Source organism: Haliotis rufescens, unplaced genomic scaffold, assembly GCF_023055435.1.
Source record: "Haliotis rufescens isolate VD_foot unplaced genomic scaffold, xgHalRufe1.0.p SCAF_19, whole genome shotgun sequence".
NCBI classification, from domain to species: Eukaryota; Metazoa; Mollusca; class Gastropoda; order Lepetellida; family Haliotidae; genus Haliotis; species Haliotis rufescens.
In genome coordinates, this window is record NW_025963879.1 from 23,071,669 (window position 1) to 23,084,344 (window position 12,676).

Below are 12,676 nucleotides of genomic sequence, written 5' to 3' on the forward strand. Positions count from 1 at the left end.
TGGCCCAGTCGTCTAAGGCACCGCATATCGCTGTGCAGAGCTGCGTCACTTGGGTACGCCAGTAACGTCTGAGACCTGCATCACTTCGGTCTTTCCTCCCACATTAAGCTGACACGCCGTGATATAGTCTGTTCAAAGACTAGATGAAGCCATGTAAGGCAGCCCAAGATTCGTCACCAAGTCGGCTTTTCTTTTCTTTTCTTATACTGGAATACTTCATTAGCACTTCATTAGCAGCGAGCTTTTGATGTCTTAAGCCAAAAGATGTAAATGTCTGGTCCGCGAACCAAAGAAAACACAATTCGAGCTGTCACAACTAAGAACAACGACGTCAAACAGAACTTTCTAATCTTCCATACTGGTTGTCAAGCCTCACACTAAACTCAGAGAAGACACCAATGCCGATCAGGGGCGGTCGGGTAGCCTAGTGTTTTAAGCGTTCGGTCGTCACGCCGAAAACCCGGATTCGATTACCGACATGGGTACAATGTGTAAAGCCCATTTCTGGTGTCCCCCACCGTGATATTGCTGGAATATTGCTAAAAGCGGCGTAAAACCAAACTCACTCACTCACTCACTCAAAGCCGACCATCGTCTTTAGAGATTGCGTTGCTTGACAAGGGTTTGTCAGATGCTCTCCTGCCCATATACAAATGTATAAGTATACACAGTTACTAGGTATAATATGGTAGTCGCAAGAAAACCGTTTGTTCTCCAAGGCTGGGTTTGTGAATACATTAAACTGGCTTTTTTCCGCTGTGGACAAACATGTGTTTACCTTTGGTGAGTTTTGACGACGTTTTTGAGGACTGTCACAATGAAATACATTGTACCGAAAACTCGATATTTCTTATTAGTGAAGCCTAACTTGCATGTCCTCTATTTAACCACCGCATAACTAAATCAAATTTCTAACATGAAATATTGTATTATGAATAAAAAATATGTAGTAAAATACATGTAATAACAAACTGTCTGTCATCATTGTCATTATCATGTCCTAGGATTAGCCTAAGGTTTGTTACGATTGGTATGTTGGAGAAGTCCCAAACACAAGAGACGCCTTACTGTCCAGCGTGTTACTTCAGCCTATATGGAGATATCTTGGACGATGATCATGATACCAAGCACCTGATTGTATGATTCAGTTATATACAGGTCGCCGTGACATACCTGGCATATAGCTGACTATGGCGTAAAACAACACACAAACAAATAAACACTAAGTTACCCGAACACATTGACATGCTGCATAGTATTGCTCCATTGACTGGTGGTTCGTTGAACATGATGGATGTCCTAAACATAATCAGATTTGACAAAATTAATTTTGGCTTTTCCTTTCAGAGAAATAATGATGTTTGACATTGAAAAACATGCTGAACAGTAGCCGATAAAAAATTCTCCCTCAACCAAAAATCCCAAACTACTGCTACTAATTCTGTACAATACATGCATGTCAACGTGACCTTCCAACTGAAAGTGTCAATCAATTGTTCGAAACAGAAAGTAGCTTTGAGGACGTAACAACAGACCACCATTCCCCGGCTGAGTTAGTTTGGGCGGGGAATTTACCCTATAACCACATAAAATTTCAGGTAGGACCTTAATACAATATGAATATTTATATATATATATTGATTATATGTTGTATATACGTTAGTATTAAGTCGGTATTGCACTCGTCATAAAGAAACCAATAACTGACATGAGGTAAATCGATGCTGTAATTCTATTACTGAAAAGGGCAAGCAGTGTCGCTTTGTATGACAACTGTAAGCCACTTATATAAAACATAATAACCAACATTCACACTTCGTTTCTAAATGAAATGCTATTTTCCATCAATTACAGTGATGCGTTCCAGGAAATCACGTTAGATTTCCAAGAAAACGCTCGCTGTCACAAGCCGAGGTAAGCTATCATGAGATGCGTCTTATTCTCAGACAAGTCAATACATCTGAAGACTTTAAGTCGGGAGAATACAATGTATTGGTCTTATGATGTAAGGTTACATTCCTACTTCTCGCGATGATAGATATTTGTGTGCAGGTGGTTATGTGTGTAGCGTAAACAAGGGAAGTCAGGAGAATGGATGAAAACCACATGATCCAGTACATAATGCCACGTCACGACAACCTTGCAGGCAATACCACCTCGCTTCGTTGAAGATTGGGTTGAGGTAAAAACATCAGTCAACTTGGAACCACCCGATGGAAACCGCACAAACTACAGCCTGGGGATGACACGGGAGATCGAAGACGATGATTGGCAAGATTCATCTTCAAAATGATCCAATCCCTGCCTGATGAACAGTAGATAATTCAACACAGGCAAGCTGATCCCACAGGACCTACAGAAGAACCTCAGCGGGATCTCAAAGGGAGATTGACCAATGTTTCTGTACTGTGTTCAAAAACAAAAGTTTGGGTAGAATTTCGAATGCGAATAAGGATTAATATCTTTAGGTATTGTACATTTATGTTTAGCACTATTACCAGCTGTTGGTTTTCTTGTTGTATCGCCAATCCCGGTAACATGACAGAACATTATGGTTAAATCGTCATTTACATATTTCATTTTTCTACCACTTCGCTTTTAACATGACCCTAGTGTTTGTAATCACACTGGCTTCCTATTGTCTGAGATCACCAGACCTTGAACACACGCCCCGTGCACTTTGTGTAAACACCCCGCAGAACCGTGCTTACTCATAGCCAAAAAAGTCTAGTCGAGGCTTTGAAAAGTTAACAAAAGCTAAGTTCGTGCATGGCTGCTTGCTATTACAGGGTTATCAATGTTGGGGTTGTTGCCGGGGTGTGCCGTGATGCAGAATGACGTAACCATGTCGTTGTTAATGCACGCATATGCTATACACAATACCAGTCCAAAACCTTTTTAATACTTTGAAACATTAACATGTTCAAACTTATGAAGATACATTTAAACGTTATAACACAAACACATAAATTAGTCTTGTCAATATATGTATAAACTTTGAAGGTTCGAACATATCACTGTGAACAGCACCGAGTTCCCTTTGTTCATAACTAGCAGAGTGACACCATGCCGCTTGAAGTGGATTTATGGGGTCACTTATGCATGTTGCATAAGCACGGTCACCTCAGAAGAAAATACATGCACATGTATATAACTGGAAAAATACAAAACATCCTACACTTAAAACAGTAATAGGTTATTTTACTAAACCGACCGACCAAAAAAACTCTATGCCAAAATAACTTAATTTATATAAAATCAAACCTATTTGGGGTACATAAAGCCGTAAATCACGAGATAGTAAAAGCGTAGCCGATGGTCAAAAGTATTCAAATAAGAGTATATTTCTCAATCAGCATGTTGTTAGTCTTTGAAAATCCAACATGAATTTAAAAAGCTTTTAAGACTGGCACAAGTGAAAATATCACGTTAGAGCGATCAAAAGTGCGCTGTTCATGTTGAAAAGAAAAATATTTATCGCATGCATTTTCACTAGGCTATCGCGTGGGGATTCCCATGCAGACAAGAAGGCCAGGAACGTCATGCTTACCGTACGAGGCGACTACAATACGAATATCGGGTGGATCGTTGGTCTTGCCATCAGCTATTGGTGTGCCTTGCCCAGACTCGATAACTCACCGGCCACCATCAATAAGCTTGAATAGAGCTTCAAAACGCCATCGCCAGAGAATAATCAGTTTCTCGTATCTGCGAAAACAGACTTCAATGGCGTAATACGCAAAATAGTGATGGACATTTTATGAACTCATCAATGCAAAGCAGTGTTGACACCAGGTGTTCCCGAAAAGGGTAACCATGTCCCGCTCGACTGGTAGTACCCGCCACCCAAACAACTTTTAAAAAATGTAAATACCCGTGGGAAAGCAGGTGTGAAAACGTCCTGCAAAGGTCATAGTAAAGGTGTCTTCCAAATATGCCTACAGTCCCATTCTGCCGAAGTAAAATCATGAAATGATACGGCCTGATGCTCAGAAAGTGATGCATGAGTGATCATGACTGTTTCACCTTGAATAGTGTGAGTGAGTTGGGTTTAACGCCGCTTTTAACAGTATTCCAGTTAAATCACGGCGTGTCAGCTTAATGTGGGAGGAACGTCCGAAGTGATGCAGGTCTCAGACGTTTACCACTTCGGTGAAACCCACGAGCACGGGTATGGTGCTGACAAATCTAGAAACATAATCGGGGTTTCTGGGGTGCCCAAGGGACGCAACTCTGCACAGCGAATCGCGGCGCATTAGACGACTGGGCCACCCGTGCCCATCTGTTGACCCTCAGGCAGACTTGTGTTGTAGATTTCACACCTTATTCCCAGAGCGCTAACATCTGCTTGCGACATTTTGTAAATTACTCTCGATGTCTACCATACAATTCCTGCAATCAACAAGGCCATGGTAGTCAAAAACTAGATTTCAAAACTTTGTTGTAAGCAAAATGTGTCTTTCCTTGAAATTTGAAATGTACACGCTCTAAAGTATCCAAGTCATGGAGAAATGTATAGACGCCATAAGAGGTGATGATGTCTTGCTTGATTGGAAAATGGAAATCATTTCTTGTCGCACAGCTTGGCACAGGCCTCGTCCTGTTTGCATTTCTAGTCATATCAAGGTTGCGTCAGTTGGTGGTGTACCCATGGGGATACCTTCTACTTGTCTAAATATTCTCTGTCCAAAGTTAGACATAATATTGCCAATCGGTAAGTACAGCAACTCACATATTTGGTTATCTGTCTATTTCTGAGTAGAGTTACTTTCAGTCTTGTAATTTAATGTCCAAAACCCTTTCGCGAAATCAAAATCCCTCTTGAACAATTTATCAGTTTACTTTATTGCTGTCAGAATTATTGTTATTACCTTTGACAAGGATTCGTTGGTACATTTGCTGGACCCTGCAATATCTCTCCCTTTATATGGATTCTGAGGAAGCTTATTAATCCCGCGTAAAGTTGGAATGAATTTATGTTGCAGAAATTCCACGAGTACTTAGAAATTAATTATTCATGATTGTTATATATTTCCCCTTTTTTCAGATTTGTCTTGCCTTTTCATGTGTTTGTGACGAGTGTCACCAGTGAAGCAGGATACGCTCACTTACGAGAACATTTGTTATCACTATGCTTATGGTATAGTCGGAGTCGTTCGTACAATGATATCTGGGGGCGGTCGGGTAGCCTAGTAGTTAAAGCGTTCGCTCGTCACGCCGAAGACCCGGGTTCGAATCCCTACATGGGTACAATGTGTGAAGCCCATTTCTGGTGTCCCCCGCCGTGATGTTGCTGGAATATTGCGAAAAGCGGCGTAAAACCATACTCACTCACTCACTCACTTACAACATACTGAGATTATTTCAAATTGTCAAACTATCAGCGCTAAACTAAAAACACAAACTGCAGAGTTGTACCTTCAGTGCTATAGGATGATGACGAGTATTGGTTTGGTACGGTGGCCCATAAGAGACATGGAGTCTGTTTTTTCCATATTTAATAAATCATGTGTAAAGAAGATATTGAATCGCTGAAAAGTGAAACATTTGACATTTCCATTTTAGCTTTTGACATTTTCACTTCACATTTCAGCGACTCAATAGCTACTTGAAAGTACATGTTTTAGGTTGTTTTTATACATGATTTATCACATATTTGTATGACAAATTGTCTTAATTTGCAAAAGGTTACGATAAAAGTAAGTGAAACATCAAAATATTGAAAAACAGACTCCATGTCCCTTATGAGCCACCGTAGTTTGGTATAGTTTATTTAGTTTGAGTGATTCTCACCCCTTAATATTCACGTTTCACATCTTAAACTTAATTTTCGTAATGGAGAAATCTTAAGAAGCAACATATTCGAGAGATGTCTCCAGCTTTAACAATGTTATGGTTGATGTATAATTTCGCTAAAACTTTGAATAATGACCTGGGCCCCCTTGCACAAAGCGATCTTAGTGCTAAGATCATCTTAACTCCCATACTTTAACATAGGCTTACAATAGTCTTAGAACTAAGATCGTTTTGTGCAAGTGGGCCCTGGAGTTATTTATTTGTTTGTAGTTTGGAGAACATTTTGTGTACTCCTTTCTTTATTACGGTTGTAAGAGAGTGTGGCGCGTGTCATTCTCCAGTAATTTCGACACATTGAAATGAAGATTTACCTAATGCAATGTTTAAATAGTATATCAACAAAGACATGTCAAGATAGAAAGTCAAACAAACCGATCATTATTAATAAAGCCAGACTGACCCGGAAATAGTGTCGATTACTCGATAAAATATTATAACTTTAATCGATAATTTGATAGTAGATGATACATTCTGCAACGTAGATTATTATATCAGGTTCGTAGATGCAAGTATCTTCTACGTAGATGTGAGTGGTATCATCTACGTAGATAATAGTATCACCTATGTAAACGTAAGTATTATCTACTTAGACGAGACTCATTTTTAGACTTTCGCACTTATATGCTCCACAGAGCCCCTTTACTAGCGTTACATCACATTGCTGGTTTCAACAACCCTTTGTTACTAAATATCCTGAACAGCAAAAGAAACGTCACCATGGATAGATATATGAGAAACCTTATTTGTCCAAACACTGTAAACATACTTTGAGACATATTAAAAAGATGAAACTTGTTAAAACCTATCATCAAGGTTGAAATTAAAGTGTCAAATGTTCTGAAAGTGAAACACAGCACTAGTCTCTGAGAAAATGGCATCACATGTCAGTATCTCGTGTGTCCGCCATGTGCATTGATGACTGCCGTGCAACGTCGATACATGGAATGGATGAGGCGGTTGATGAAGGCCATAGGTACTTGAGCCCACACTCCGAGGAACGCCTGACGCAGTTCGGCTGCAGTTGTCGGCGTTGGTCGGACGTCATTCAGGCGTCTTTGAATCTCAGGTGCTAAATGGGATTTAAATCGGGACTGAGGGCAGGCCACAACTTGGTTCTGATGCCATTCTGCTGGAGGAAGTCTCTTGTTGCTCTCGCAGTGTGGGCACGGGCGTTATCATGCTGAAATTCGTGATTGCGGCGACGTTCCAAATGAGATATGGCGTGTGGTCTCAAGACTTGATCAATGTACCGAGCTGCTGTGACACCATTGCCTCTCCCAGGACCGATGATCTGGAAGATCACAGGGCCGACCCTCTGTGCAAGACCAATTCCACCCCACACCATGATGTTTGGACCACCCCACGAGTCTCTCTCAACAACACAAGCATCCGAAAAACGTTCCCCACGGCGTCGCCAGACTCTCTCTCTCTCTGCCATCTGCTGTTGAGATACAGGAACGGCTCTCGTCTGAGAAGAGGACACTTCTCCACTGTTGGAGGCGCCAATGCTGGTGCTGTCTTGCCCACTGAAGACGGTCCCCGCGATGACGTGGTGTCAGAATGGGTCCTCGGTGTGGCCTGTGACAGTGGAGGTGTCTGCTCGTCAATCGTCGACGCACGGTGTCCGCACTAATGTGTCGCTGGTGTGTCCCCATGGCCTGGTCGAGCAGTTTCCGCGGCAGTAACAAAGCGACAAAGTAACAAAGATGCTGTCGCACAATCTGACGATCCTGACGTCGAGTGGTGACCCTTGGTCTTCCACTACGTGGTCGGTCATTTGAAGTGTTGGTGGTCTGGTACTGTTGCTGGAGCCTGTATATGGTCCTTACGTGGACTTGAAATACATTGGCTACTTCCCGCGCGGTTTGTCCAGCTTGCAATCGTCCAAGGGCTTGGTGTCGCTAATTTCTCGTCAATCTTGACACGTGGTATCAATTCAATAACGATTGAATGTTATCCGATCTGGGTGGATTTTTATAGGGCAAGAAATGGGGGAACGCATGTGCATTTCAATTTGCACGGAACCCACGTGCATTCGGTTACCATGGCCGTTGCCGTGATGCGTTTGTGGGCGATCGGTTTTATTGTCACCTGCTTTGTTTTTTTTATCATCAAATTTCATTTTTCCGGTCAAGGTAATATTAAATTTTAGAAACTTTGACAAAAATTACCCAGATATTTGAATGACAACTTTTCATGCAATGTTACTTGGGGTGACGTTTCTTTTGCGGTTCAGTATAGTTCTACAAGGGCCTAATGACGTGGTAGCAATAAGACCGATTATCTTCCAATCTGAATTTTGTGTTAATATGTTTCTAGAATAAAAGAAAATGGGGAACTGCTTTTCATCTAACGGCAGGTCATCGGAGACTGATCCCGCACAAAGGAATGAGGAACAAGGGAGACAATCCACATCACAACACTTCTATGGTGAGATAACCATCTGTTCTGAAACAAGACCTGTTTTCAAGGCAATTCATTTACAAATCTCTGTCATTCCTCTTATAGTGAGGGATTCGTATAAAAAAATATGAAATCACTACTACTTCTAATACTACTTGTGTGTGCGCGCTCATGCGTGCGTGCGGTCACCGCCCCGCAAGGCAAAATATGGATAAGCAAAAGAAATAATAGAATCACATCCGAGCAGAAGACAGAATAACCCATATAGACAGTCAAATTACACAGATTGCTTTGTTGAATACGTGTTCAAACTGAAGTCGACTGACCGATAAAGATAAAGACAAAGACACCTTTCTGTTGTAGACGCTCCGGTGACACAGTACAATTTCGGAAAAGCTGACACTGTCGGCGTAACCACTGGGAACCCTGCTCGTAGTCTCTCAAAAGGCAAGTCTGGAGACACAGTCTGTATAATAGTATGTAGACTGTAGAGAGAATATAATTCCATTTGGTAACCGAATAATTGTATGGTATTTAACATATATATTATATATTTTATATTACTTTTCAGTCATAAAAAATTGATCTAGACCATGTTATTTGTGTGTTTCAGAAGGCCTTCGCCTCAAAATAGATCAAGTAGAAAGTACCTTTGTGGATATCCAAGTTTTGACAAAAGTAAAAGACATTTTGAAAAGATACCACCATGTCGCCATCATTGGGTCTGCTGGAGACGGCAAAACCAGCATTGCTGCGATGCTTTGTGGCATGTTTATGTCAAAGTATGAAGCATTGTTTGTGGAACATATTGACGATTTTGATGTTGAAATAATCACTACAAGATGTTCTCATATGCTGGTTGTATTTGATGATATATTTGACGGTTGTCACTGCCCTTCAAACCTAAAGAGAATACTCAATGTGTTGGCGAATAGTCTGACTCACGATGCCTCGTCAACAAAACAGAAAGTTACACAAAAACAGAAAGATTCAAAGAGAGACAGCACCTCAAGGGGAGAGCAACCCAAATCATCCTCCAAGCTACTGTTCATCTTTACATCGCGGACATACAACTGGAACAGAGGATGTTCCCGGCTACATCAGTACAAATCCAGTCTGTTCAGGCCAGAAGCAATCGTGGATATGACCAACGAATACTGGACTGCTGAAGAAAAGAAAGGCCTCTTACATTCGTTTATGGCAAGACATCAGAAGTGTGAACTCTCCAACAAGGAAATACAAAATATTGCCAATTCAAAAAATATCGGATTTGGGTTTCCTCTTATGTGTAGCCGGTTCTTCCCAAATCCTGTATTTCAGATGCACACTGTGGACTTCTTCCAGAACCCCGTGACCTGCCTGAGAGGTGATCTTGACGCCATCATCCGAGAAGACAACAGCAGATCAGCAGCCCTCATACTCCTCATCCTGTGTGAGGGGAAGCTCAACCTTGTCACATTTCAGACAAAAGCTGACTTCAAACATCTCTTTAATGTTGTCAAAGAGGTTGTGGAATCCTGTACTCGAACAGGCATTGGCGAGGAGATAAGCAATTTTAAAGGCACTTACTGTACAGTGGAGGACCACATCGCTTCCTTCTCTCACCCGTCGGTATATGATGCTGCAGCCTGTGCTCTAAGTCACCTGAATCTTGTGCTGTTGCTGCAGTACTGCACTCTAAAGTTCTTGCATCAGCGGGTGAGACTGAAGAAGAAGCTTCAGACATCAACTACTGATGATGTCACAAATATGATTTACATCACCCCTGCTCAACACCAACTTGTTGTGGATAGACTTTCGGAAGGCATCCGACAGAGATGTTTCCAATGGACAGTCACACATCCTGTACTCAGTAACGACACCATTGCCTCCTCACTTGTGACCCAGTTAGGTGATGAGTTGACAACGATAGCACAACAGAGAGACAAAACATCTGGGAAATGTTTTTTGCATTGGGTTTCAAAATCTAATAGTGATGCACTGTTTAGGGGGGCATTGAGCGCTGTTGATAGAAAACACATTAAAGAAACCCAATCTGACATTTATGAAAGTGCAGCGGTATGCGTGAAGAACTACAAACAAGAACGTGTTGTCGACATTGTAACCCTACTGAAGCAAAAGGAGAGATTCAATGTGGATTACAAACTAGACACTGACAATGACAAAACCTTACTTTTGATTGCTGCAGAGGTTTGTGCTGTTGACATATTCAACTTATTTATAAATGAAAGAGCTGATGTATCTTTGGCAGATCGCGATGGACATACCAGTCTTCATTATACGTGTAAAAGGGGGAACACAGTCATAACAAAGAATATCTGTGAACTGGTCCCCGATATCATCGATGTCCGTGATACTAGTGATCAAAGACTGACTCCAGCATTGATAGCTTCTGAAATGGGTGAGGACAAAGTCCTACAGCTTCTTGTATCCAAGGGAGCAGACGTGACTCTGTGTGACAGCCAAAACCGGAACTGTCTGCATGTAGCAAGCTGTGGGGGACACCTCTCCACAGTCACGTATCTACTTGGGCTGGAGCGTTTTAACATTAACTGCAAAGGTGGGGCATCACGCCAAACACCTGTCATGATGGCAGCTCTGAATGGACATGACAAGGTGTATGATCACCTCGTGAACGAGGAAGCTGATCTGTCACTTTGTGATACCAACAATAGAGACTGTCTGATGTTGGCGTGTGAAGGTGGAAACCCATCTATAGTTAAACATCTGCTGTCAAAGAACACGTTTGATATCAACAGGAAAGGTAGGTGGGACAGCCAAACTGCTGTTATGCTCGCAGCTAAAGGTGGTCACTATGACGTGTACAATCTTCTTGTGACAAAGGAAGCTGACCTGTTAAAGCTAGATCTCTACAACAGTGACTGTCTAACTTGGGCATGCAGTGGAGGGAACGTGCAGATCGTGCGTCACATGCTGTCTACGAATCATTATGACATCAATAAAAGAAATGATGTAGATCAAACAACTCCAGTCATGCAGACAATGTACCTTGGATACTACGATGTTTTTAATCTTCTTGTGGCAGAGGGAGCTGATCTGTCTCTAAAAGATGCTAACGACAGAGACTGCCTGATGTGGGCATGCGCAGGAGGTAACGCATCCATTGTGAAACGCCTCCTACATTTGAAAAGATTTGACATCAACAGAATAGACAGTGTGTTGCAGCAGACGCCACTAATGATGGCTAAAGCTGAAGGTTTTGATGCCGTGTTCGATGTTCTTGTGTCAGAAGGGGCAGATCTGTCACTTGCTGGTAACTGAAACACGCATGGTCTATTTCTGTAATTGTGAAGGGGTGCGTTGAACATTGTCACCAGGGCTTCTGGCAGATGACGTCCTCAAGGTAATGACTAGGACATCGCTGCTTCCTCTAGGGCTTACCAACATACCTGTGGCGAAGACAACGTGGAACCAGAACAGTACTTCAGTGATACCCACAGCGTGTCAGTTTTATGGTGAGGGTAACCGTTACAAGCACGGTGCAGGCAAAACAATGATCACCATGGGGGATTATGGTATTCGTACGCACAATCATGCCTGCAAGACACAGCGATTTTGGGCGACATTGGACCATCATGTTCGCCCCTAAACTGACTTTCTATTCTGTTATTGTATTACTTGAAGCTGTGCTTCTATAACTTTCTTAAGCCAGCCCTCTCTTACGTATTTGGTAATACAAATAGACGTATGCTGTACCATTGCACATGTTTAGTCCTTGAGGGCATGAAATGGCATATATTGATCCGAAGTTGAGGGAAATACATCATGATTGCATATATGACGAAACGGTGTAATCTTGATTCAAAGGCATGGTAAAGTGTTAACAGAGGATTCGGCATTAACCACGGCTTCACACATTGTACCCATATCGGGAATCGAACCCTTCTTTGGCGTGACGAGCGCACGCTTTACCCACTAGGCTACCCGACCGCCCCCAGTATATACAAAGAGGCGTCAACAGTGATCAACATTTGTTAACTCACCTCAAAGTCTAGTAGTTGTAGGTGGTTGAATCTTGTTACATGTACATGCACATTCTAATCACGGACAACAATACTGTTGTTAATAGTTTGCTCACATACTGTAATGTTGCTTTGTGATTGAGCATCTGATCTACTGGGTTCTATACACTATTTGTACCAGAAAATACTGAAAAAGTAGTTTCAGGTTTAACACACACACGAAATGTTCCCGTAACAAAATGTCCTAAAACATCTGTTGTAAATAGAAATACAATTGTTCGATTCACCCTTTCAGACAAAAAACAATTTTTGACATGAATAAGTGACAGAACAATAATTCTCTATCCAACTCAAAGCTGGTATCAACTAATTCATGCTATAAAGCTATCGTTGTATGTATATATCATAATGTTTGATAAATAGTGTACATGTTA

At 41.7% G+C, this 12,676-nt stretch overlaps 1 protein-coding gene across 2 annotated transcripts; it reads left to right on the forward strand.

The window, feature by feature from the left end:
• Window positions 1-1,476: 1,476 nt before the first annotated feature.
• Window positions 1,477-12,676, forward strand: LOC124135329. 2 transcript variants are annotated; one of them, XM_046500605.2, is made up of 5 exons: window positions 1,477-1,598; window positions 1,855-1,914; window positions 8,176-8,286; window positions 8,623-8,706; window positions 8,873-12,676. In XM_046500605.2, the coding sequence occupies exons 3-5, from the start codon at window positions 8,187-8,189 to the stop codon at window positions 11,539-11,541; spliced, it is 2,853 nt and encodes a 950-aa protein (XP_046356561.2). In that variant the 5' UTR covers window positions 1,477-1,598; window positions 1,855-1,914; window positions 8,176-8,186; the 3' UTR covers window positions 11,542-12,676. The 2 variants fall into 2 exon arrangements, with proteins under 2 accessions (XP_046356561.2, XP_046356562.2); XM_046500606.2 differs by lacking the exon at window positions 1,855-1,914 and having other exon boundaries at window positions 1,510-1,598.

Excerpts from the sequence above, each read along its gene's own strand:
- LOC124135329 (XM_046500605.2), top strand. The coding sequence starts at position 8,187 with ATGGGGAACTGCTTTTCATCTAACGGCAGGTCATCGGAGACTGATCCC. Across the intron at positions 8,287-8,622 it reads CACATCACAACACTTCTATG|ACGCTCCGGTGACACAGTAC; the intron begins GTGAGATAACCA and ends TTTCTGTTGTAG. Across the intron at positions 8,707-8,872 it reads TGCTCGTAGTCTCTCAAAAG|AAGGCCTTCGCCTCAAAATA; the intron begins GCAAGTCTGGAG and ends TGTGTGTTTCAG.